The following is a 24,423-nucleotide window of genomic DNA, read 5'->3' on the forward strand; positions in this document are numbered from 1 at the left end:
TATTTTGCTGGGGAGTACATACTTGGAATATAACATGTACAAATAACGCGTCCTTCAACCAACCAACCAACATGGGCGAGCCAAGGCGACACCTTTTTTTCAGTGAAAGGATATGTTTCTGCCTTAAAGCGCTCTCGAAGCCTACGAGTATAAATCACGACCTCCCCGCTTCAGCCTCCCAGATCGGATTGGAAAGAACCCAACACACATGCTCCTCAGAAGCTTGATCAAAGCCTGAGGTCCGAGCACGAATTCAAACCCATCAAAATCATCACAATCCCAGAGCACCCCAGCGCCCAAGCAACACGGTAAACTTTGCATCATCCCCAGCCAAACTGCAACTGGTACACATGAAGCCTATCCGAGTCACCAATCGGAGCGAGACGGCGGTGTCATTTTGGGGGGCGGGCATCAAACATGTAAGCCTTCATCATTCATATTGTCCAGATCTTCCTTGACCTCCCTACAAGATAAACCAAATTCAACCTTCTCTCTGGAAATCAGACCTCATGTCTCGCGCTCAAGAGCGCTTAAAATAGGCTATCCATGGCGGAACCCTCCCATGTTGACCGTTCCTCGCGATGTATCTAAATACATCCTCCTATTGTCTTGGGTCCATCGGGTTGATTTTACCCAGTTAAGCAAGATTTCATCTCAAAGGTACGCGACGACCTCCTCGTTCTATGGAAGATTGCAATAACCAACCTCTCTCAGCGGGTTCATTACAATTGTCATATCTGCAACATCTGACCCGCGCCGACGCTCAGCGCTCAATCTGTATCTATTTTTGGATCGAGAGTTTTCTATGCTGAAGAGCAACGAAACATGTTGGGGACGCCGTTGAAAAAGTGGCAATTTGTTTTTCGTGCGCAGATCTCCATTCACGTTCAGGTTGAGCATGTGTCCTGATGTTTGGGGTGTTATCTCTTGTTCGCAGCTCTTTCTGAGGAAGGAATGGATAGAAGGCACTCCTCCGATTTCCCTTTTGGTTCCTGGTACCTGTATATTGTTGATGGATCGAAGCAACGCCAAGCAGCGCTCGCCGCTCAGCCCATTCCAAATCTTTCCAAATCCGTCTGGGACTCTTTCTGGACAGGACTCTGAAGTTATAAAGGACTCAGGAAGCCTTATCCAGCACCATCCAACTCTCCTACAACATGGTTTGGGGTATCTCGTTCCAGAATAATACCAATCTCTCTGTTACATTGACGCCGAACGGCAACGTTGGCTCTGCGGATCGTTTTATTCAAGTCGCTGGATACCACAGCATCATCATCCAAGAAGTTGGAAACCGCGTTAGGCGTACTGGCACGACTTGGGCAGTTGTAGTATATGATGGTTTCCACAATTTTGAATTGGGTTACGAAGGTTGTTATTTACCCCTAAAGTCGATAACGAATTTCACGATTCATTTCAGGGGGGCCCACCTTCAATTTTGTCATCTCAAGAGATCCTACGCTCGGTATAGTCTATACGGTCAACAATAAATCCTGGCAGCTCCCGATCCTTCCGACAAAAACTAGTGAGCTTGTCTTGATGACCGATCTTGACTAAAAGCGATCTTACTGTGTATGTTAGTCGCTGACCGCTCGCCGGTCTGGCTTTACACATTTATTTCGGGACTCGTCATCGACGTTACCCCGAATAGCGCAGGGAAGTCTCCCTCGCTTCAGATCAAGAAGCCTCGCTTGGGCTCCACTGTCGGCACTCAGCTTTGGGTCTGGACAGAGCTCTTGCAAATTGTTAACCCTTCAACGAACCAGTGCCTCTCAACGGATGGCGCGACCATAACTCTTGTTGCCTACCAGTTAGCGTGTTCTTAGTTCCGAGTTTCTTATGCTGATGCTCGCTGTCAGGTCTGGGGCTACTTCAGTCCCACCAGAGCAGATGTGGATTCGAATCAGCAGCACCGGACGCATCCAAAATTCAAAGTACCCCACCAAAGTTTTGAGAGCCGATCGCCCCCAACTCACAACCCCACCACCACCAGCTGGCTCCAAAGATGCTTGGGGGTATGGTTATATCGTAAGTCCACTATGCATTAGTTCATCAACATTGTCAGCTCGTACTTGTAATTAGGTTGGAGCAAGCCTTCTTCTCTCGAACGATGCTCCACTTTGGCAGCCGACGTTTTTCGACGGACCAGAACTACGAGAATGGTGTTTAATTCCTCCTGGGTTTGCTCAGCCGATCTTCTCCAGTAGTGAGGCTTTTAATTGGCTTAACCCGTCGTGTAGTCCTGATTGTTTGTTACAAAGGCGGATCTGTTCTGGACAGGGTTAGCAGTGCGCCCTCGCCCGACTACAACAATCTATTATCATCTCAGTTGTGGTATCATTCTCGAGGCTTGCTCATTAACGATTTGGATGGCCAGACATTGAGTGTCACACCTCAAAACAACAATTGGTATCCCATTGAGAAGGATGGTACGTCTGACCTCAAAGTTCCATCTTGAACCACTTCGACATGTAGTCTCATCGTTCCCCCACAGTTTACAACGTCCAACTCGTCCAGACTCAATCCGCCTTCAATCAATTTGGTGGAACTCGCTGGGGAGTTGACACCTCGACCTCGAATCAGATCGTCAACCTTCAGGTCGATGGGCCCTTCTATTTTACTACCTCTGCGCAAGTTATCAACCGCGTTCGCGTAGGTAGTCAATCTACAGATTGGTCTTTTGGAGGGTGGGTTGCGTTCCTTGGATGTGGACAATCCGGGCTTATGATGTTCTCTTCAGTACGCGTGAGTGGCAATGGTTCCGTGGGCCAGATCTCCGTAACGCATCCTTCATCGACCTCACGGTGGCACCAAATGGCTTCCTTGTTGGACTAACCTCCGATAAACGCATTGTTTATTCTGGTGTTAATCAAATCTGGAAGGAACTAGCTCCTGTCGTTACTGCTATGAATGCGAAGGTTACAAACGTTTCCCTTGGTCTTCCCAGCATGCTCTATGCTCTGCTTGACGATGGCACGATCTACAGACTGGCGGACTACAACACCAGCGCCATTTGGACTGCAATTCCAAGCGTTTCTGGTGGTGCTTCATACATATCTTGCGGCGTCGATAACAACTTATGGGCCATCTCCAAAACGGGGAAGGTTCTTACTCTTGATGGCACCTCGGCATCACTCGCCTGGGTTGACGTTACTTCGACCTCGCCAGCGAATCTGGTCTCGGTCTCGGCAGGTACCTCCAACTCTGTTTGGGCTGTTGATAACGCTGGCAAGGTTTGGCGAAGGACTTCGTCATCAAGTACCATGTACGTACATGATTTGCAGACTTTTTCTATGCTAAAACTAGGGTGATATAGTAGCGGCTGGGTTGACGGAGGGGCATCCAATTTGCGATCAGTGCAAGTTGGGGTAGATGGATCGGTCTTTGGTGTTACGACTCAGCAGGGAATTGTGCGTTACAATGGCACAAATCTCAACACTTGGCAAGCACTCCCTGGTCATGTCAAAAGCCTTGCTGTCGCGTCTTCAAACCTGGTTATTGGCACATCCTACATTGAAGGTATCTTCAGGTCATTACATTTGTTATCACGTTGTATCTCTCGAATCTCATCTGCCGTTTTCGGGTTAGGTATCGCCCAGTCACATCTACGCCCAGTCTTACGACCCGATTCCACACCCTCTCCGCTGGCTCCGACATTCGACCACTAGATTCGGCGGTTAACGTTAACTTCAACGCTACAATTGACGAGTTTATTCTCTGTGGAGGCATGGCAAACATAGTCTACTCGACTGATGTCGACGTGACAACTTATTTGACGAACGTCTCATACATCGTCAAGGTCATTATCAACGATGCAGCGACGCACACTCAAGCCTTCGTCGCCTGGAACAGTTATAACAAGACTCTCGTCGTCGCTTTTCGTGGAACTGACTCCACACAAGATGTTGTAAATGATTTGCAACAGACAGAATCATCAAGCTTGACTCTGCTAGGTGCTGGCCCACTACAAGGTTTGGTACCACAGGGTTTTGCTACCGCTTATGGCGCAGTTAGGAGTCAGGTATGGACCGCTGTACAGGTGAGTGTGTGTCGAGATGCTGGATAACCTCAAAGATTTAGAAATGACATGCAGAATGTCGTGGATTCTGTGACCATTTCACAAATCAAGAAAATCTATGTCACCGGCCATTCGCTTGGTGGGGCATTGGCAGCTTACGGCGCTGCTGACCTTGCCGTCCTTCTCAAAGCGAAATATTCGTTCACCGACTCCAACGTGCTCAAGATGATAAACTTTGGCGCCCCTTACTCGGCCAATGATGCGTTCTACGACTTCTTCACCAACGGGTTAGCTAGCAGCGTGACCGGTGTTGCTGTGATCAACGAGAGGGATATAGTCCCTTACTTATCTGTGCCCCTCTATGCGTGGAGGAGGTTGGGTGCGCAGTACATCCTGCACGACCCCAACTACCCTTTGTTAGTGGACACTCTTTATTCTCATCAGGTGAGCGACCATGGGCACTCACTATGTTCAGCACTCATCACTTCATTCGAAGATGGCGACGTACAACACTTTGCTGTCATCCCCATTCAATGGTCTGTCATCCGAAGTATCGTTACTACAAGATGACTTACAATCCGCCTGTATAATATAGCTTTCACTGCCATCAAAAGCATAGAGGTGCAAATAACAACTGGCAGCAATGCATTCGGCTGGTTTGACAAAGCTGGTGAGTTTCTCAGTACTAGTGGTGTTCAGGCTACTCACGTCACGCCGCAGGAACGGATCGAGCCGTTTCCATCGTCTTCGGTGCAGTCAACAAAACAGGATACTCGGTTACTCTGCCACTTACGGGCTCTTCAAAGACTTTCAAGTTAGAGAACGTTCTCGTTGACCCTCTCACTGATGCGGGCGTCCCCTCCAGCGGCGTGTCCTTGCTCACCTTTGAGAATGACAAGACAGACACCTTCAATCTCGACAAAGCATATCTCCTTGACGTGCGCGACGTCAATGGCTTCGTCCTTTGCATAGACAACTCTACATCTTTCACCCAAAACGCAGCAGCCTTCTTGAACTTCGGCATCAGGGACAATTGGCTTGTTACGTTCGTAACTTCTGCCGTCGTTCTGTTTCTTTGTGCTGAACGTTTTGTAGGGCTATTAAAATCAAAATTGATGGTGCAGTTCGCTATAATAAGGGCACGAGTGTTTATCTTGGTCCTGATTTTAATGCGGCTTATGCTGACAATCTCTTGCCTGTACGTCCTTACTCTCATTTCGGTATTTCCAGGCTGACAATCACGTTTTTCTGGCAGATACCGTGAGGGTCTGACATGTATGTAAGAATGGAACAATTCGGGAATGTGATGTCGACGGCTTTCATTTCTGTTGGTCCTTCCTTGTGTAACATTTTTAGTCACTTTTTCTACGTATACGAGTGCGCAATTCACACAGCATTCGCATGAGTTCGCACATATCGAATGATGGGCGGTTTTGCATTGATGATGTCATTTTCTACCGCTCTCCAATGACTTGGAACATCGTCCACTCGACTGATGTCGAAGTGACAAGTTACATATTTGACAAACGTCTCATACATCGTCCAAGGTCATTATCAACGATGCAGCGACACATACTCAAGCCTTCGTTGCCTGGAACAGTTACAACAAGACCCTCGTCGTCGCTTTTCGTGGAACTGATTCCACACAAGATGTTGTAAATGATTTGCAACAGACGGAATCATCAAGCTCGACCACCATTCGCACGAGTTCCCATGCAGTCCAAGCAAACTTCAAAGTCCAAGTACCAGATTACGCAGCTTTTGGAAGGGTTGAGCGCTTATTTCCAAACCCCTACATAACGCCATCACTCACGGTTCCCAGCGATGAAGACCATACGCTCCATAACCCCTCTGCTGCTGGCGGTCATGCTCGCATGTACGGGCTCGGTTTCATTGACCCATTCCATGACTTACTCTAATGATGCATTCCAGTGACGGGCGGCATACTTACATATCGAATGATGGGCGGCCTGTACTACAGACCACGCTCACTCCTGCACACCACGACACCCATAACACACGTCGTCATCTTTCAATACAAGAGAAACACATCTATAGCCCAGAAACAAACCGTTTCCAAAGCCTTCCTCGCCCTGGGTCAAAATTGCCTTGCCCCGTACGATAAGCCGAGTTTCGATTCTCCAGGGAAGCCGTACATCCAGAGCATCATTGCTGGCAGTAACGACTCCTTGGAACCTCCGGCCAAGGGGTACGAGGTGAGTACTTAGCCACAATAACACAATGGAAGTCTTGCGAAAGTTGAGCCTGGTCTATAGCACACCTATGTCGTGAATTTTGCGTCACCAGACCATCGCGACTACTACGTGGGACTGGACCCCAACTTTGCCGATCCAGCTCATGCTGCATTCAAGGAATTAGTAGGACCGTTGGTTGAGAAAGTTGTGGTGACCGACTTTACAAATGGGCTGTGGGACGATAAGGGTCCTGGAGAGTCGGAGTGAAGAAAGATCGTCAGGGATTCAAGAAATGTTCATGTATGTAATGTAATACTCACGACGTGTACCATCTCTATCCATTTATTCCCTTGAGTTGATGTGGGGTCAGTGTAGACAGGAGTAAAATCAAGTGATCAACGTTGCCAACCTCCCGCCACCACTTCACTCAACTTGAGCTTCTTCGGCTCCCTCCCCATCCTCTTCGGCTTTCAACTTTCAATCCTTTCCTCCATGAGCAATTGACGCACGAATCTTAGTCGAAAAGGAACACCAAACTCATCTTGCAAGGTTTATTGTGAAATTTTGCCCGAACAGTCATCTGCTCCTCAAAATTCGATCCACACTTGCTCCTAGATCTGCTGGCGGTCATGCCTACAGGTACTCTGCTGAACGCCCCAACGCGAATGACATCATAACAGTGACACCGGGACGCTGTGGGCAGTCTGGACTCAGTGTGACCAGCCACGCTCATTCTTGCCCATCATGGCGCCAGTTACACACGTCGTTATCTTCCAATACAAAAGCGACACATCCATTGCTCAGAAAGAGGACATTGCCAAAGCCTTTCTTGCTCTACAGCAAAACTGTCTTGCCCTATCTGATACTCCAGGCTTCGACTATCCAGGAACGCCATACATTCAAAGCATCATTGCTGGCAGCAATGACTCCCTGGAACCTCCCGCCGATGGATATGAAGTGAGTGGCTATTGTATCCCAGTGACACAGGTACAATTATTCAAGCCGAGTAATTTGGCCGACAGCACACTTATATAGTAACCTTCGCTTCTCCGATCCATCGCGATTACTATGTTGGACTGGACCCGAAATTTGCGGATCCAGCTCATGCTGCATTCAAGGAACTTGTTGGATCTCTGCTTGAGAAAGTTGTGGTGACTGACTTTAGGAATGGCGTGTGGGCTAATAAGGGTCCTGGAGAGAAGTAATACTTAGACAATGCTACGAGGAAGATGGTCGTGAACAGAAACAGAATAGAAACGAAGAAGGTTCCATTGTAATTCTAACTACACTACGTATAGTGTTGTCTACCATGCAGCGGTTGTCCGCTGAATGTCACTCGCCGTTGCAAGTTTCCAACATTCAAGAAAAACCCGTTTAGCGATTCATTCCACCGTTCATATGCTGGTATCTCTCACTCACAAACGACTTCTACCCCGCCCCGGAAACTTGGGTCCTCCAGGCTTCCCTTGAGACCATTCATCTCGTCTTCGAGTTCCTGCAGTGAACATTTCTTCGCGCACTCAAAGTCTATCAAAACAACGTCGTGCCCTTCCCGCACAAGAAAGTTGTGTTTGTTGATATCGCCAAGCTTGATCTCGAGCTCATGCAATTGCCCCAAGGCCTTCCTGCAGCCCTCGAAATCTCCTGGGCCTGCGGCCCTCGCATCTTGTACCCACTCAGCAACGAATCCAACCACGCGCCCGTCTTTCCCCTCAGTAACATGGCCAAGAAACTTGGGGCCAATACCACTGCCACAGATGAGTTCATAAGCAGTCGTCTCAGCCTCCATGTAAGGGAGCTCCCAAGGCCAAACCGCAATTTTGATGAGAACGGGCTTCCTGTCGTTAATCTCGGGGTGTGTTGAAGCGCGAACGCGTTGCCTCAGGTGAAGTTCTTGTGTGAAATCCAGCTCGTTCAGCTTCACTGGATGCCAGAGATTTTCCACCCCCGCAAGAGGCACTGTCTCTACCTTGATGAAGGCCACTTCTCGTGTTTCGGGATCCTTGGCCACGTAGCCTTCGTTCCAATTTCCGGGTGGAAAAGGTGGAAGGAGCTCGCCGAGCAAGATGGGCCCGAAGTACCGATCGATCTCATCCCCGCCAAGCGCTCCCGGTGCTGTATTCACGTATTTGACGTATTTCCCGTCGACGAGGAGGCGGTAATGGTTGTCATCGGGGTCGATCGCGTCCTGCAGCTCGGTGAGACACGCTAGGAGCTGGACGTTGGTATTTTTCGATTTAGCGACGTTCATGGTGTAGAGGGGCTTTAAGACTGTAGATGACAGGAGAGCGAGGCTACTGGCTGGCCGAGAGAGTGCTCTGGACGCAAATTATGGCTTTGTGGTAGCTCGACTCCTAGAGACGGCGCAGACTTTGCTGTTGCGATAATTCGAGAGCTGTTTAGGCCTGTGAGTCAAAAAACTCGCTGGGACTTGACAAGGCACAATCTTGGCTCCAGACAGGTCGCCGGGTAGGCCCAAGCAGGCCTGACATTGGATTAGGTCAGTTGTGTGTAGGTTGAGCTCCACGTTGTGATCAAGTCACGGATCTTTGAATGGTTCGAATGATTGTGTCGGCTGCAGTTCAAACTGCACTACCAGGAAAGTTGATGGAACAGTAGTTGTACAAAGCTGAATTATGTGGTGTCAATGTTCCTCGAACGATAGCCTGACTACGGCATGATCTAGTCCTTGGTAGCGTGCATGTACCTGCCGTGGTTCTTCGGCATGCCCTCCACTACTCGTCCATACTTCACAATGTGCCCTGACAAGTCCGCTGTCGTGTATTTGATTCTGAAACGCATGATTCCCCCCTCTGTATCATCCCTGCAACCGAGGCAGAAGAACCTACGGTCGACCTGCCGGCCACCATTTAGCAGAACTGGCGAGCCGGAGATGATGGCCATGGATCGCTTAGGTTCCCTGGTAGTTTTGTCTGACTGTGGAAGACCACTGCCTGTCAGACTCTGGACCACAGCCCGGCGATCGTAGAGTCGAAGTCGCCTTGACTGCAAAATCCCTCCCCTCCAAGTCAAAGCAAAACAGTACCGCCCAGGCAGGCTGAGAATGCTTGGTGGGTTCGCCAACTTGAAGAGTTTTCGGGAGGTTTTATCATTCCTCTGTAGCTTTGCATTGAGGGTGAAGAGCCTGTATGCTTCGCGACTTGTGAGGGGGAAGTATTCCGGCCGCTCAGTGAAGCAGAAATAGCAGACCCGACGACAGTCTATGAGATAGAGATGGTCGCCGAAGTGATCGCACGTGAAACATCGGCTTGTACAAAGTGTTCTGTATAGTGTACCACAATCAAACGCGTCCGCCTGGATGCTTACAATGGCGCGTATGATGTTGGGGCAATGCTCAATGACTGTGGTGTATTGGCGGACAGAGTTGACAAGCTCCATTGAGCGGCGGCTGAGGCCGCGAAAGCGAGTCAGCGAGGGAATGTCCACCTGCAGCAGGACCTCAATGAGAAGCTCTAGGGGTAGCCTGTCGAACTGATTAGCAGAAAAACACGTGGAGATTGGCTTGCAATCGTGTCGTTCGTTGTCGAGTGGACACCGTGTTTCCAGCTGCGCGTCGTCCAAGGTATTGTCGCAGTTATTCTGCGTCAGGTATACATTTTGGAGGAAATCGGGCGAGTTATGGAGGTTCGTATCCATCATAGGGCGGCTTTTTGCTCGACACCGTTGGTTATGGGAGGTTGGGAATCTGCCAGCTCGATGGCACTGGTAAAGATTTCAAAGTTCCCTGTGGAGGTTATCACAACCCTAACCCAACCATATTCGAGCTCTCTTCCTTACTGTCGGCCTCATGTTCTGGAGCATTGATCAAGCTTTTTTTGAGCTCCAACGGCGAGACGAGTGCTGTCCCATCATCATCATCGCGCGTACTGGATTTACAGATCATAACTTGATCATCCCAGACTATGGACAGCGTTGAATCGGACTTCGATGTTGTCTTGGTGTGGTCAGTTATCCTCATGTCCATCGGCTACATATTTTTCATCTCGAAATGTGGTGAACCACCCGTGAGACCTTCCGCTCCACTCCCGAAGATTCGTCACCTTACTCGCGCGAAAGAACTGCGGAAAGCTCGGCATCTCGAAGCCCAACGTCTCATACCCAATACGATTTCATTTCCTTTGCTCCGTCTCCCTCCGGAAATCACATCCCTCATCTTGAAACACTGTGTGGATTGGCCGGGGACGTATCTATCCCTCACCCAAGTCTCTCGTCGTGTCCAAAAGCTTGCGTTTTACACATGTCTACCCCGAATCCTGATACAGCTGACAGACGAACGTCAAATTCCATCCTTTGATCTCTTCTTACGAAAGAACCCTCAGTTATCACCTCTGGTACGCAACCTCTGGCTGGCTCCTATGCGAATTCACCTTGTTGAAGAGGCTCTGCGAATTTTGAAAGCCTGCATCAACGTTCAATCCCTCGCCAGCTTCTCATTCATCATCCGCGAAGCTATTGCTCTCAGGGGCGTAGTCCGCCATCGCAAATGCAGACAGCTGACCATGCTATACACTAATGAAGTGGCGTGGAAGGACCTCCTTGGGGCCCCAGGAGGGCCCGCATTCTTTCAGCAACTAACACACCTCCGTCTTGTGAGGCACTATGTGCCGGAGAATACACCTTTACCGAAGTTAACCCACCTATCTTACGCGCTTGACCGTGCTGAATCAAACGTGTCCATCGGCAAGAAAATGCTGCGCGACGTCAAGTCTTACCCCTCCCTCCACACTGTTATAGTGACTAGAGGGTTACACGATCCATCACTTGTCTTGAAGCGATCGACAACCTTGAAAATATTTACCTTCGATGCGCCATCTTCTGGTACAGAGATCAACTTGTGGTGCAATAATGTGCACAGACGAGGTATGTGGGAGGTATCTGCAGAGTTGACCCCGACGCAATATTGTGCCTGTGGTTGCAATGGTGATCATACAAGTCATCTTGTTAGCAGATTGAGGGTAAAAGGCGACGTATTGCATCGCCAGGATCTCCGTTAGCATTATTGCACCTATCTTTTAAACTGGCATTCCGATGGAGACCTTTCGCTCCAAGGATGGGTCCCATTCGAATTCGAATTCGTGAGGACCTGGAATTATAAGTGTCCGTAAAAAATGGCGATTAGCTGGGTAACTACCAATATTAGAGTCTGAGTTATAGCATGTCGCATGACTCATCCATCCCTCGTCTACCACGAGTTGCTTCCCTCGTTGGTCCGTCAAAAGTCCCCTTATGAAGTTTCAACTTTTTCCCTTCGCCAATAATCTGTGAGTCTTAGCGAACCTTGACATCTGTATAGAGCTCGATAGAACAATATTTGAGCTACTGAGTATTCTCGTTTTCCATACGCGGATTAGAAATAACAACCTACAACAACGCGTCCACAAAGACAAGCAAGTGGAAAGACAGCCTCGTTTGCTTCTCGCGATCCTTTACCATGCCAAACAGATAACCAAATGGTCAATTTAAATAACTGAAACGCCAGTAACATTCCCTATTATTCCTCGCGCACTGCCGGCATCTGACAGCCTTGGCAGTTCCTTGAGCCCACCAAAGCATAGCCAACTACGCCCGACACGTGTAGACCGAGGTGAGGAGACCACCCCATGCCTTCGAGTAATAAATAACTTGATCATCGCTGATTTATATCACGATGTTCTGCTGAAATTACGCAGCCTCGTGTATCAATGATATTGGGTGCAAACTCTTGATCTCCCTTGAACAAGGACCTACAAGGACCCGATCAACAGCGAAGGCGACCGGATGCGCTTTCTATTACAAGGCCATAAACACATGGGCAGTGCAGAGAACAAAAAGATCTGTTTGATACACGGGTACTGTACATTGACACGATGATTTACAAGTTTACATGAGCGGCGAGATGAAAAATAGTTGAAATAAACACTGCTTGATCATGATCGATAAAGCTGTTATGGCGCGGTTGTGGGTAAGTCGTTACCACCCTGCCCTATGCCCAAGACGACCGGTCCCAGAGTGTGGACCGATTTCTCCGCCGAGAATAAATATCCATCGTCGTGAAAAGGGCCCCAAAGCTGAATAAAATGTACATACACACAACAAAAAAAGTACACCAAAAATGGGTGGGAAGTGACGGGAGTTGATACTCGACTCCGTCGAGGTCTCCGTTATCGGGAGAGAAAATTTGAACGGCAGACGCTATGTTGCGGTCGTGCGCGGAAAGGAAGTGACGGGAAAATATGAAGTGTAAGAAATGTCTCGCTTCGTCTGTGTGCCACGCCGTCGTATTCCAGGAACGCATCAAGCGTCTGCGAAATGCTACACGGGCAGCCTAGCGACATCTTGATCGTCGAGCGGAGTTCCGTCCTGGGTATCTTTAGCAGGACGAATGAACATCCATCCGCGAAAGCGGTCGAGCGTTTTGTAAAACAAGCCCCGGGGAGGTTTGTCGACTAGCGTATTCAGGGTAGAGGACCGACTAGGGTTATTGCGTGGGGCAACAACGTCTGCGTCAACGCCTTTAAAAGTATTAGCTTCATTTAATGTTCTATCGGGGACTGGTACCAGCCTTGACGGCAGCCCTCCCCAATTTGCGCTATACTCTCCCTCAAGTGATCAACTGACTGATTGGACTCGCTCAAGGCAGCGGAACAGGAGACGGCTTGGCCATGATGGCTGTCTAAGCTATCGGAAGCTGGTTGACTGCTTGGGCTGGGCTCCAAGTCGATAGAAGAATCGATTGATGTTAACCAAGACATGGATGCGTCGCTTGCACAGCTGTCATTCGCATGAACCGTCTGGCCATCTTCTCCAGCTCGTCTCTGCCGTCGTTCTTTCTCGCTTGTGGACTGTGTGTGAGGTCGTTACTTTTTGGCAGAAAATTTCCGATTGGGAAATTCTTACGATTAAGCAAGCCCGCAAATCCTTGACGCGAACGGACAAGTGCATTATTCTTTGAGAGAGTCCTTTGAATAGAGCGATGAATTCTTGGACAGTGGTTGTTGCGTTGTAGGTTCTTTCGCGGAGGGAGAGGCTGGATTCCTCCATCCTTGGATTGATTACCGTTAGAAATCAAGCGAAATTAAATCAATATCTTGACATACCGAGCAAGCATTCGCAAGGAGGCCTCTTTGAAGTTTTCAGACGGGAAAAGACCGTCGGTGTCCGCTTTCTCGTATATCGTTCTGGTTTCTTTCAGGAGTTCATCAAGAATCTTCATTTGCGTTCCTGGAAGGTAGGTGCGGCAACAGGCGGCGGCGGAGATGATAGTTATGGCAAAACCTAAGACGCCAGCCACGAAGTTGAAATGGTTCGAAGCGCTATCGTCCATATTTTTTACTGGCGCAGATGGGTCGCAAGGAGAAGAAGTATGGGCATTTGGATGGAGGGAGCATGAGGTTTAAAAGCTGTAAAGGCCAAATAGACACCCACATGTACACTGATGCACGAGGCAGGCATCAGGTTGTGTTCGTTACGTCATCATCCAAACATTCACTACTGATTTCTTGTCGTTCCATGCAAACGGAACATAACTCCCATCCTACCTCGTTTTCTATGCGTGGCACGCAAACAATTTTAACTACCCGCCCGCCTCCCGACCCGATTTCAACTTATGAGCCAAATCACCCTGAATCTCATTACCCTTCTGACCTCAATAAATTGGAGAGGATATGGCACGATCGATATCAATTTCTCCTTCAAATGGGTTTTGAACTGCGCCCACGTTATCGTACTGGGTGGATCCCGTCGTGGCTCAACGCGAAAGAGGAGTCTATTATATACGAAGATTCACTGGAACACCTGGTTCGTTCAAGTCTTGAACCCTAGTCGTCGATTATTAACCATTGTCTCTATCTAGCTACCCCAGGTTATGGACGCCAAAAGAATTAAGGACGGTACTACAGTCTGTCTCAAGGCCGTTTATCGAACACCCAAAGAAGCGGATATTGCGAGATACTTTTCGTCGCCCGACCTGTTGCAAGAGCCAGCGAATCATTCAGTACCTATCCTTGACGTTTTCTGCGATCCTTCTGCACCCGACTTCGAATATCTGGTGATGCCACTACTCCGACCCTTTGACGATCCGGAGTTTACGGTTATTGGTGAGGTTGTGGACTTTGTAACCCAAATTCTCGAAGTAAGTGGCCTAGATCTATCTTTCTGCTGAGAGTCAACTATCAACAGGGTCTGGCATTCATGCATTCTCATAATATCGCACATGGGTACGTGCTCTTTCGCAACGAGCTATCGCCATCGAAATATATTAGTGGTGAATAGGGACTGCACAGGCGCGAACATCATGATGGACGCTCGTCCTATTTACCCTCGGGGGTGGCATTTTAAGGCCACTATCTGTGCGCCTGATGGGGTGACTTTCATAACACCGCTGGCGCGTATAGACCACCCCGTACGGTATTATTTCATCGACTACGGCCTGTCCCATCGGTTTCTTCCTGGCCAATCGCGCTTTGTGTTGGATTGGGGTGGTCGAGATACGGACGTTCCAGAGTTAAAGAAACTTCAACCATACGATCCATTCAAAGTCGACGTGTTTACGGTTGGTAATATGTTCTTCAAAGACCTTTACCAGGTATTTGCCCTCCCAAACGTGTCGCTAGTCTGTCAAACTCACAAATGCTAGAAATACCTTGGTCTAGAATCTCTTGCCGATCTCATCGGATTTATGATGAATCACGATCCAGGGAAGCGACCCAGTGCTGAGATGGCACTTCAGAAATGGCGGAAAATCAAGGCTGGACTAAGTCCTTCAACAGCTCGTTGGAGACTCCGTAAACCTGATGAATCGGTTGGAGAACGTGTCGTCCTTGATACGATCGCCGTCGCAAAACAGGGTATACGCAGTATAACACATTTATTCAACGACGACGTGCGTGCTGCCCTTTATTGGATTTGATACACAGATTAATTACTCTTTTTTTAGTTGCGGACTTGGTAACAGCCTTCAACACGACACGGAGTGGCTCACGACCTTGAATGACCGGAATATCCTCTCAAACATACCCACGGGGCTGGCGAGTTTACCCGTCCATCTATTGTTATCTTGTCATCATACTGGAATCGCTTTCACGCTGTCCATCGCTTTCGACAACAACAACTATACAAATAAAAAATAATGAGCCTGATCTCGATGACACTTGGTTCTCCGCTCCTAAACAACGTCAGCTGCCCGCATTTCCCACTGCCTTAAAAATACCCTCTTCAATGTCCCTCGTTACAAAGTTCAGTGGCGCTTGAAACCAGTCAACACTAGCGGTGACTCATACTAGTCTTTGTCAAAGCCACCCACACATGCAACGTGGATGGTCCCGGTGCTAGGGCAGCCGACTTTGCTGCGATTTACGTGGCCACAGCAGCATCAAACCCAATGGCGCCTTCTTGGAACGATTGAAGTACCTGAATATATACCACCAAAGTCTTCGGGGGGAAGATGAACGGCGTTCGTTGGTCAGTCTCCTGCGGCCAATACCTTGTAACCCGAAATTCAATCGCATTCATTGGATGTGCGACGCGAGGAGTCATTAGCTGTACAATAAATGAGAATTGAGGGTATCAATGTCAGGTAGGATGATTGAAAACTTAGGAGGGGCGATTGCGCGACGCGCGACGGTTGCAACCTATAGTACAGCCTACATAGTAATCTTCGGTCTGTCCCTAAAATTACAATATTTTCGGAGCAGCGGGTGATTTGTAGGGGCCATCTGACCCGCCGTCCATGATCCTGTAGGAGATGGCGGGGGAGTATATACAGTCGCAACGCAGTTGTCTGGCCTCAAAGGGTCCGACGGGGCCCCAATTGCCTGTCCCCGTGCGTCAAAAAAGGAGGGTGGTCCATCCTTGCTTTCTAGGTGGGAGCGAGGGCAACAATGTCACTCTTGTCGGGTATGGTGTCGGTTAACATTGCCGCCTCTCACATTTGGACAAAACTCGCGACGCGGCAGCTCGGGGTTCGATTCCCCGTACCCGAAAGTTTTTGGCACCACAACTGACTTTAATACAATCACCACAGCTAGAAGACCACGACTAGAAAGAAACCTCTCAATCACAATCAAAAAAACTAGCACAGTTTATTCCAAAACCTATATGTACAAGAAGTACAACATCCAAACGACAACTAGATCAACACGGTGCGAAGGAACTTGGCATATAACAAATGAAGAAGCAATCCCACAGCAGCAGAAGACAAGGACTGTCAAGTGAGAATTACTTACTGATGAACCGAAATCCACAGCAGAAAGTGACCGCGATTCACGGTAAGTGTTTGCCGTTATTTTGATCGAGACTTTCTCTAATGCAACCACCAACTTCTCCTAACTGGCAGGCCTCAAGCAACTCCGGGCATGGTCTCAAACGCACAAGACGCAATAGCAGGTGTGCACGCAATTGGACTCAGGCTTTTACCTTTATTGATTATCTCCAGCGCTCCTCGCCTGTGGTATTGAGGACGATTTTGCGCAAGACCTCATCACGCACGAAAGCGATTACGATAAAGTTTGTAACGATCCGTTGAACTATCTCGGGGATCAATGGATGGAAATAAACGCTGCTTTTGTACCTGCCAATGATGGTGAGTGTTGTTCGCATGGCGTCGTAACTATTGCTCAAGGCGAACTGTAGTGCATCAGTTAGAGGCGGCCATGATTGCCCTTCATTTCAGGCCTGACGTTGCGAAATCTTATTCTCGGACCCTCATAAACACGCAGGGGCACATCAGACTCCGCGAGCCTTTTAGTTGGGCAATGATGTTTGCTAATGGCCTCTACAAGTATGGTAGCGCCGATCTTTCCTGAGTTCGAACTCATAGATTCGACGAACGGTTCATCTTACATGCTGCAGCGCTGCAGTTTTGATCCTTCTCACTTCCCCTATTTTTTCAGCTGTATTGTGTAATGTGAATCAAGTCGGCGAGGCTGTTCGCTGCATGAAACTGTACCTCCGATGTAGGCAAAAAACCTTCTGGCGTTGTACTTCGTCAGATTTTTTCTTGAACCCTGCGCGATTTAGTGAACCCATGTTTGGGACAAGTACTTATAGGAGCCATTCGAGCGTGTGCTCAGCCGGCGCCCTTGCAATGGCACACACTGCACCACAAAAAGCTTTTTTTTGTTTTGTTTTTTTGGGCTGTCTGAAATTGTTTAGAAAGTAACATTTGAAGCTATGAAGCCTCCTTCGCCGGTGACTTACTTGAATATGATGCGATTAAAATGAGGCTGCATTTGCTTGCAATCGCTGAACCTTCCGAGGGCAAACGTCGTAAATGAATGGGTCGGTCCGCGAAATCCGGCAGAAACCGGGAGGACAAATAAAAATAATATACACACTCCTCTTGTCTTTAGGATACCAAATCTAACGGCCAACGACGACACTAACGATCATTGCAAGCACGCCCACCCTCATCACCCCGCGCAGTGGCGGGGCAGAGTTATGGGAGCTAGCCAGGCGAAATGGACAGCCAACAGCATGATTGGTGAGGTCAGACGACACCCTCGAGGCCTTTAGACTTACGTTTTCGCAGCTGGCGCCGGGGGTGGGCTAATAGCTAGCATCGCAACCTGCCCTTTGGACGTAGTCAAGACGAAATTACAGGCGCAGAGGGCAGTTCCGGGACAGCCGAGTTATCAGGGGATTGGAGGTGAGTAGGATGCACATCTCTAGTCATTTTCATCTTCTGATCAATTTTTCTTTTGTCTCTTTTGAAGGGACGGTTAGAACGATCCTCACAGACCAAGGTTTTCGGGGCTTGTACAGAGGTCTGGGACCCACTATCCTCGGCTACCTCCCTACGTGGGCTATATATTTTGCCGTTTACGATGGGATCAAGAATATTTTTGGGGAACCGCCGCCGGGGACTAGGGAGAGACTCTACCCCGCAGCACAAGTGAAGGGATACCAGCCAGTAATGCGCGAGCACCCCTGGTCACTCCACATCTTGTCTGCGATGACTGCTGGGGCGGCCAGTACAATATGTACGAATCCATTGTGGGTTATCAAAACGCGATTCATGGTGCGCACTGCCCTTCCTCCATCAGGGCTAGCATCTGATCCTGCCCTCCCTCTCAGACTCAGCTGCCCGGAGACATCAGATATCGACATACCTTAGACGCAGCAATCACAATATACCGAACAGAGGGACTCCGTGCTTTTTATCGCGGTCTCGTCCCAAGTTTATTAGGAATCATGCATGTCGCAGTGCAATTCCCTCTATACGAGCATTTGAAACTTTATGCCCGTAAATATCTCGCTTTCTCTTCTCCCCGCCCTCACTCACCCCTTTCCTGTAGAGGCCGATTCAGAAGCACCACTCACCAGCCAAACCATCCTCATGTGCTCCGCCATATCCAAGATGACAGCATCCATCGCGACCTACCCCCACGAAGTCGTCCGCACGCGGCTGCAAACCCAACGGCGGCCCCTCGCAGACGACATATCCTCAGACGGCATGATCAAGCGACACGTACGCGGAGGTATCATATATACCACCGCCAAACTCATTCGGAAAGAAGGCTGGACGGGGTTGTATAAGGGGTTGTCGATCAATCTCCTACGCACAGTGCCTAATAGCGCGGTGACCATGCTAACGTGCGTCATTTCCTTCATTTTACTTCACAGGTTATTAGGTATTGACATGACTTTTGACTTGACATTCAGGTACGAACTGCTCATGAGACAGCTCAACGCGCGGACTCCTCGATGATATATACTTTCAATACATTTCTGCGACCCTATTACCCCGCGCGTAAACTATGTATCCTCGAATGACATAGAGGGAAAGCCCTTATAGATCCAAGTCAAACCTCGATATCTGTACATTACCCCTGCTTGACCACTTATTCTCGCCCTCTGTTCCTCTCGTCTTCTCAATCTCTCTCAGTAATCGTGTGTATTGTTTTATATATATACAACTTTATCGTAACCCAATGTGTCTATAGTCGAATAACGCCGATGTTGTAGAACATATGATATCTTCCAACGTTCCCACTCAACATCATCTGTCAAGATGTTATCTAATCCCAACCCTCTGGTCCATCATCTCCTTCTGAGTCACGTCGCGACCTAAAAGTAAATCCCAAACCGAGCTTCGGTCTCTCAAGCTCAAGGTCCAAGGAACGCACGGATAAAACGCGCGCGTCTGGTTCCAAAAACAGAAAAGAACTCTGATAAGCACACCACTGAATCGCATCATGATCATCGTCATCTCATCCTTTCGTTATCATTGATGTATTGCTAGCACACTGCTGTCGAGGATAAAAAAAAGAGAACGCAGACAGCAAGCGCGCGTCATGCGGAAGGGTGTGGGGAGTGGGTATGAGGAAGGGTGAAAAAAGGTCCAGTAACTATATGTCTGTCTAGAATACCACTCGTAACGCGCGGATCAATCTAAGGTAGGCTACAGCGTGTGGATTGCATTTTTCCAAAAAAAAAAAAAAAAAAAGAAGGGGGGTGCATAAGAAGAAGGAAGGGGCCCCAGGGAATGTTCAAGGGGGCGGTCGTAAAGAAAGAATTTCCAGAAAGTGGGAGTCATCCCATGCCAAGAAAATAAGAATAAGGTCAAAGTTTAGAACAAAGAGTAGTGCAATGCGAAAAAGAAAGGGTTTGAAAGTGAACAAGGGGCAAGTGGTGTGTGAAGAGCCAAGAAAAACGAGTGTGGGACGAGCATCAAGTAAAAAAAGTCGAGAGGCTCGAGTTGGATTGAGTGAATAGCTGGGGTTTGTACGAGTAAGCGCGAGCGGGCCAGTCCAGGCAGGTGTTGTTGAGGGTATTCGACCAGAGGGGGGGTAACCTTGCTGCTGCAGTGGGGACGAAGTGACGAGTGGGAGGCGGGTAAAGGGAACGAGAAAGCGCCTGTTGGCAAGAGGGGGTGGATAAGGGTGGAAATAAAGTAATGAGAATAAATGCACATGAGGCGGGAGGTATAAGAGCTAATAAGTGGTCGGTCCCTCGGGTGATAGAGAAGGGGGGTGGAAATGCAAGTGAATAGAGTAGAACACAATGAGGTCAGAACAATGATGAATGATAATGATGGGTTGTTGATGGGTGGGGTTGGAGAAGAAGAGGGTGCCAAAGGGTCCGTGGGATAGCCAACGGTGGAGTGGAAATTTTGCTACAGTGAAAGGAGGAGAAAACCAAGATGGGAATGGGGAATGCAATGAATCGAGGGAGGAGGAGAGAGGAAAAAAGGAGGGGGAGTGGGGGAGCAAAATAACAACCCAAACCTATTGCCTATCTCGCCGTATCACTATCACCCAGCGTTTCCACCTTGACACCCCTACTTGAGCTCACACTCCGAATATCCCTCCCCTCCTCCGCCAACTCCCGATTAATAATCTGCTCATCCTGCCCCTCGGGGCCCTCACCCTCTTCCACAGGCCCAGCGGCTGCAAAGTCCGGCTTCCTCAACATCTTTCTGAATGCATCAGCCATGATGGCCGCATCAGCCCCGCTGAACGGGCCGCTGTCACCTGCACTGCCCGGCCGCGATGTCGTTGATTCCGCATCATGCGTCATGCTTGGAGCAAGTTGTTGTTGGCTGTCATGCCTTGATAGTGTCCCGCCACCGCCGCCGCCGCTGCCGGGCCGCGTAGGTGGGGGCAGGAGTGCAGCAGTCCCGCCTAGTAGCGGCGAGGTGTTCGCAGCGTTAGCCATCATGGGTGACGCGGATCCCATAGAATTCCGATTCGCCTCGCTTTCCTCCTTCTCCCTCCGGCGACGTATCCGGCGAAGGATGAGGAACACTAGCACGCATGAGGCAACGATGGCGAGGAACCCCAGGACGACGATGACTGCGATGGCCCAGTGCGGAAAGGAGGAGGAGGCGTTCAAGGTATGTTGAACCGCAGAGGTGGGGGATGTGCCTTGGGACTTTACTGAGGCGCTGTAGGAGGATGCGGAAGCAGAAGCGGCCGAGGCGGATGATGCGGATGACGCTGAAGCTACTGAGGCTGATGACGATGCAATTACCGAGTCTGCATATGTGGTTTCTGGGTATTACGTCAGTATCCATGAAGTTTCGAGGACAACGGAGGTACTCACGGACGGCGGTGAATGTGGGCTGGGCGACTTGGTTGCCATCGAGCGTTTTGTCGCTCCGGATGATAACCCAGTAGAAAGGATAACTAATGTTGCTCCCATTCCAGTTCTTACCATCCGTGCCCCACCATGAGTCGTTGACCTGTGCAGTTAACAAGCCTGCTTGATCGGTGGGATTGCTTGTATTAGGAAAGTGTAATATCTGTTGTCCCGAGTCACCACGGAAGAGGAAAATATCAACGAGATTCGTCTGCGTCAAATCAGGCCGGCGGGAATTCCCTGGGAAAAAAAAGTTTGGTGATGGGTTCTAGGCGGAGGAAAGCCATGAAACGCACAAACAAAGGAAGCCCACTGGTGCTGGGGTATTACCGTCTGTGCGGTCGGAAAACAGGAAAAGACATTATTGCCCGAATAGAATTCGCAGTTGACGAGAGCTGTTTCTGAAATCCGCAATCAAGCGCCCATGAACATTGCTGGATAGCAGGAAACAAGAAAAAAGGACGCACGGACTTCACTCTGATCTGCGACTATTTGTCTCCTCGCCGACTTTGAAGTGCTCGCACGAGCTTCGAGAGCTTTATGCTGGATCCGTCTCCGTTTGGTTGACCGTCTTGAAGAGGAAGAAGACGTCGACGCGGCTGGTGTCGGGTCTGGCCAGGGTGAATTTTGGATAGGACGTGATGATGACATGGCAAAGAATATTAAGGTATGGGGAGTGAGCGATCTAGAAGGGGGGAAGAGAGCCTGTGGGCGAAGGTGCTGGTAGATATTAAAGAAATCTGCGGCAAATGCAGACGTCTAAATTGCATGTCCAGCAGGGGAGTAATCGGCAGGACGACGAGTAGCCTGTGCAGAACCGCCGTGTAGAACGTTGACGGCAATGAGCACGGGTGATTGTTCGTCGGGTGCGCACGATGAGGAAGGGGGAGGAAAGAAGGAAATCAAGACAGGTGGGAAGCAACTATTATGAACAAGCCAAACTCAGGCCAAACGAGTGACTTGGCAAAAATAGTTGAACTAGGTCGACCCGGCAAGGACCCCGATCACCGCCAAATCCCGAACTTACTCACACATTTTCTGCGGTCAACGTTGACCGTCCTTCGCTCAGCCTCATGTAGCTGGCCTATTTTCAACCTCAAAGCCCACCTCTCTTCAACACCAATCGCTCCAGTTCTACGTTTAAGCGTCATCATACGGTTTTAACGGCCACATACCCGCCATACCATCCCTCGTTTGGTAGCCTCATGGTCGACGTACCTCCACCAGTTCAGCGTCGATGATTTCATATGCTACTCTATCAGGGTTGAGCCAAAATCCACCGTCTCTTTACCCTTTGCCCATCCCCGTTTTCCTTACACCGATTCGCATTAATCGGCCCGGGAATTCTCTTCTTTGTCCTCGACGTGCTCTAGAGCGCTACTTCTCTCTTTGTCAGTTGTTAAGTGAGACTCGATAACACATCAAATGTGTTTTTCTTGTTCTAACTCACGTCATTTTGTTTCCGCGCTTCTCATCTCAAGGTGCCTGAAGATTTCTCTCTGATCGATCGTGTACCACGCTCTCCCGGCGCCCGCCCTACAGGTCCCCCATGCGCGTGTTTATTACTTCCTGCTAGCAAACACGCGAGCGCTTGTGCGCCTTTGTGCGCGGTATCCTCGTGTCAAGTTACGTCGCCCAACCTTATAATTGATTCGAATCTATAAAAGGCGTCGATGCGAACCGTACATCGAGTCATCAATGTTCTCCACGTACTGCTGCACTGCACTGGGGATTTTTGGGGTGCTGAACACGGATAATTTGCACTTCATAATTCGAGCCCAGGCATATCTCCATAGATTTACATTCGTCCATCCGGCGATCATAACGGCCTAGTACGTTCTAACGTGCATTAGAATTTGATCATCCGTCGAAATCAGCCAACAAAAAACCGCCTTGAAGGCCCCTCAATTCGATGTCCTACTGAAATACCATCTGCGTCATCGTCATCATAATCATCACAGCCAACCACTGCCTCGACAATCTTTTTCTTCGGAGAATTTATGACGGCTTGGGATTCTAACCATCAATGTTTTGGACTGCCAAATGCCTCCTTGATCACGGCCAGACTATGATTCTGAACGGCATGGACACCCGTGACCGTCCCAAACACTGAGGATAATAAACGGAAGAATTGGAATGCCCCTCGGACCCACTGATGTCTGCTCACTCAGAGAGGTCGACCAAGTCTCGACGCCTTACCCAGGATCTTCCGCCTGCATTCATCTTTCCAGAACACGAGAACTAGAGTATCCTCGAACACTCTCGGGGGTCCGCTGGAACTCGCACGCCGGAACGTAAGCTTCGAGCTGAGGTCTTGTCTTTGCCCCGGCTGGGGGTTAATGAAATCTAGAGTCTGTTGAACACACTCCGGCTCTCTTCCAAGTTCCCTAGGCTCCAGCAACCAGTTCGACTTCCGCTTCAAAGGTTCTGCGGTGCGAGTTGACCTGCAGGCGACTTAACTTTTGACTACCGAGATCGACGTAAGAACTCGAGGCTTGTGTGCATGGAAAGCTAGCTTGACTGGTACATAGCCGGAGACGGCGGTAATTTTCCTTCATTGTGGCTGATAGATAAGATTAGATAGATAGGAACGAGGTACGTACTTTTGTATGTTATGGGAAGAGTCGGTCTGCGTCGGTGTTCCTAATGCTCGTGAATGAATTAAACGCCCTGTCGCCCTCCTGTCTCTTGTCCGTTGCTATAGACGAGACAATGATCTCCAGGAACTCCCTTTCATATTATTGAGTTGTGTGCGACTCCAGGCTTGCTCCAGGCGGCTCCGGGAAAAAGAAAAACCCTGGTGCCCACATTGAAACATACCATTCATTACAGTTCATTACCTTGGTGATAAATTACAAGGTACTCATTCGATTCCAGAAAACATGAAGCCTCAACTCCGCCGACTCAATGAAATAATTGGGTGCGAGAACGAACCAAGTACCCTCACGGACCCCGGTTCTGAATCCTCCAAATTTGAAGCTGGAATAAAGTCATAGTACTTCGACAACTATAACTACACGGTCACCTTTTTTTATCTGTTTGCTTATTTCGCAACGTCTGAGCTCTCCGAGGGATTCAGCACAGTGTCAGCACGGAGGTGTAATTACAAGCGACGCCTTTTGAGAGCTGCATCAT

General features: G+C 49.1%; 12 protein-coding genes across 12 annotated transcripts; 9 read left to right on the forward strand and 3 right to left on the reverse strand.

Moving 5' to 3' along the window:
• Positions 1-1,157: 1,157 nt before the first annotated feature.
• Positions 1,158-5,431, forward strand: LACBIDRAFT_381649 (ricin-containing lipase tectonin-like protein; the record flags this gene model as incomplete). The annotated part of the gene is made up of 16 exons (XM_001875619.1): positions 1,158-1,368; positions 1,418-1,522; positions 1,579-1,807; positions 1,857-2,025; positions 2,080-2,203; positions 2,259-2,426; positions 2,492-2,684; positions 2,738-3,262; positions 3,314-3,526; positions 3,586-4,036; positions 4,091-4,459; positions 4,512-4,551; positions 4,611-4,685; positions 4,736-5,060; positions 5,111-5,213; positions 5,271-5,431. The coding sequence occupies 16 exons, from the start codon at positions 1,158-1,160 to the stop codon at positions 5,277-5,279; spliced, it is 3,309 nt and encodes a 1,102-aa protein (XP_001875654.1). The 3' UTR covers positions 5,280-5,431.
• A 23-nt stretch (positions 5,432-5,454) lies between these two features.
• LACBIDRAFT_381650 (stress responsive A/B barrel domain protein) lies at positions 5,455-6,569 on the forward strand. Its single transcript, XM_001875620.1, has 3 exons — positions 5,455-5,891; positions 5,948-6,231; positions 6,292-6,569. The coding sequence occupies exons 1-3, from the start codon at positions 5,840-5,842 to the stop codon at positions 6,475-6,477; spliced, it is 522 nt and encodes a 173-aa protein (XP_001875655.1). The 5' UTR covers positions 5,455-5,839; the 3' UTR covers positions 6,478-6,569.
• A 385-nt stretch (positions 6,570-6,954) lies between these two features.
• LACBIDRAFT_245534 (uncharacterized protein) lies at positions 6,955-7,415 on the forward strand (the record flags this gene model as incomplete). The annotated part of the gene is made up of 2 exons (XM_001875621.1): positions 6,955-7,167; positions 7,233-7,415. The coding sequence occupies 2 exons, from the start codon at positions 6,955-6,957 to the stop codon at positions 7,413-7,415; spliced, it is 396 nt and encodes a 131-aa protein (XP_001875656.1).
• Positions 7,416-7,621: 206 nt separating this feature from the next.
• On the reverse strand, positions 7,622-8,668 carry LACBIDRAFT_308703 (uncharacterized protein; the record flags this gene model as incomplete). The annotated part of the gene is given in 2 exon segments (XM_001876057.1): positions 7,622-8,547; positions 8,564-8,668. 1 exon segment carries the CDS (start codon positions 8,459-8,461, stop codon positions 7,622-7,624), a length of 840 nt encoding a protein of 279 aa, XP_001876092.1. The 5' UTR covers positions 8,462-8,547; positions 8,564-8,668.
• An 870-nt stretch (positions 8,669-9,538) lies between these two features.
• Positions 9,539-11,554, forward strand: LACBIDRAFT_322633 (uncharacterized protein; the record flags this gene model as incomplete). The annotated part of the gene is made up of 5 exons (XM_001875622.1): positions 9,539-9,637; positions 9,873-10,094; positions 10,131-11,091; positions 11,386-11,438; positions 11,525-11,554. 5 exons carry the CDS (start codon positions 9,539-9,541, stop codon positions 11,552-11,554), a joined length of 1,365 nt encoding a protein of 454 aa, XP_001875657.1.
• Positions 11,555-11,831: 277 nt separating this feature from the next.
• LACBIDRAFT_308704 (uncharacterized protein) lies at positions 11,832-12,114 on the forward strand (the record flags this gene model as incomplete). Its single annotated transcript, XM_001875623.1, has 2 exons — positions 11,832-11,841; positions 11,901-12,114. 2 exons carry the CDS (start codon positions 11,832-11,834, stop codon positions 12,050-12,052), a joined length of 162 nt encoding a protein of 53 aa, XP_001875658.1. The 3' UTR covers positions 12,053-12,114.
• Positions 12,115-12,522: 408 nt separating this feature from the next.
• On the reverse strand, positions 12,523-13,534 carry LACBIDRAFT_308705 (uncharacterized protein; the record flags this gene model as incomplete). Its single annotated transcript, XM_001876058.1, has 4 exons — positions 12,523-12,722; positions 12,773-13,052; positions 13,108-13,252; positions 13,308-13,534. The coding sequence occupies 4 exons, from the start codon at positions 13,532-13,534 to the stop codon at positions 12,523-12,525; spliced, it is 852 nt and encodes a 283-aa protein (XP_001876093.1).
• Positions 13,535-13,905: 371 nt separating this feature from the next.
• LACBIDRAFT_322635 (uncharacterized protein) lies at positions 13,906-15,198 on the forward strand (the record flags this gene model as incomplete). The annotated part of the gene is made up of 6 exons (XM_001875624.1): positions 13,906-14,007; positions 14,063-14,341; positions 14,389-14,426; positions 14,482-14,794; positions 14,846-15,056; positions 15,146-15,198. The coding sequence occupies 6 exons, from the start codon at positions 13,906-13,908 to the stop codon at positions 15,196-15,198; spliced, it is 996 nt and encodes a 331-aa protein (XP_001875659.1).
• On the forward strand, positions 15,199-15,459 carry LACBIDRAFT_308707 (uncharacterized protein; the record flags this gene model as incomplete). The annotated part of the gene is made up of 1 exon (XM_001875625.1): positions 15,199-15,459. One exon carries the CDS (start codon positions 15,199-15,201, stop codon positions 15,457-15,459), a length of 261 nt encoding a protein of 86 aa, XP_001875660.1.
• Positions 15,460-16,562: 1,103 nt separating this feature from the next.
• Positions 16,563-17,012, forward strand: LACBIDRAFT_381654 (WD-40 repeat-containing protein; the record flags this gene model as incomplete). The annotated part of the gene is made up of 3 exons (XM_001875626.1): positions 16,563-16,593; positions 16,643-16,789; positions 16,840-17,012. 3 exons carry the CDS (start codon positions 16,563-16,565, stop codon positions 17,010-17,012), a joined length of 351 nt encoding a protein of 116 aa, XP_001875661.1.
• A 634-nt stretch (positions 17,013-17,646) lies between these two features.
• Positions 17,647-18,916, forward strand: LACBIDRAFT_308709 (mitochondrial NAD transporter; the record flags this gene model as incomplete). Its single annotated transcript, XM_001875627.1, has 6 exons — positions 17,647-17,689; positions 17,738-17,854; positions 17,922-18,226; positions 18,283-18,451; positions 18,504-18,801; positions 18,871-18,916. The coding sequence occupies 6 exons, from the start codon at positions 17,647-17,649 to the stop codon at positions 18,914-18,916; spliced, it is 978 nt and encodes a 325-aa protein (XP_001875662.1).
• An 861-nt stretch (positions 18,917-19,777) lies between these two features.
• On the reverse strand, positions 19,778-22,495 carry LACBIDRAFT_322637 (uncharacterized protein; the record flags this gene model as incomplete). Its single annotated transcript, XM_001876059.1, has 7 exons — positions 19,778-20,323; positions 20,503-21,200; positions 21,253-21,528; positions 21,585-21,689; positions 21,756-22,047; positions 22,320-22,422; positions 22,464-22,495. The coding sequence occupies 7 exons, from the start codon at positions 22,493-22,495 to the stop codon at positions 19,778-19,780; spliced, it is 2,052 nt and encodes a 683-aa protein (XP_001876094.1).
• Positions 22,496-24,423: the final 1,928 nt, after the last annotated feature.

The sequence above is a fragment of the Laccaria bicolor genome, genomic scaffold, assembly GCF_000143565.1.
Source record: "Laccaria bicolor S238N-H82 LACBIscaffold_3 genomic scaffold, whole genome shotgun sequence".
NCBI lineage: Eukaryota > Fungi > Basidiomycota > Agaricomycetes > Agaricales > Hydnangiaceae > Laccaria > Laccaria bicolor.

Bases quoted from the DNA above. Each gene is read 5' to 3' on its own strand.
- LACBIDRAFT_381650 (XM_001875620.1), top strand. From the start codon at position 5,840: ATGAAGACCATACGCTCCATAACCCCTCTGCTGCTGGCGGTCATGCTC. The intron at 5,892-5,947 runs GTACGGGCTCGG...GATGCATTCCAG, and splicing joins GCTGGCGGTCATGCTCGCAT to TGACGGGCGGCATACTTACA. The intron at 6,232-6,291 runs GTGAGTACTTAG...CCTGGTCTATAG, and splicing joins CTCCGGCCAAGGGGTACGAG to CACACCTATGTCGTGAATTT.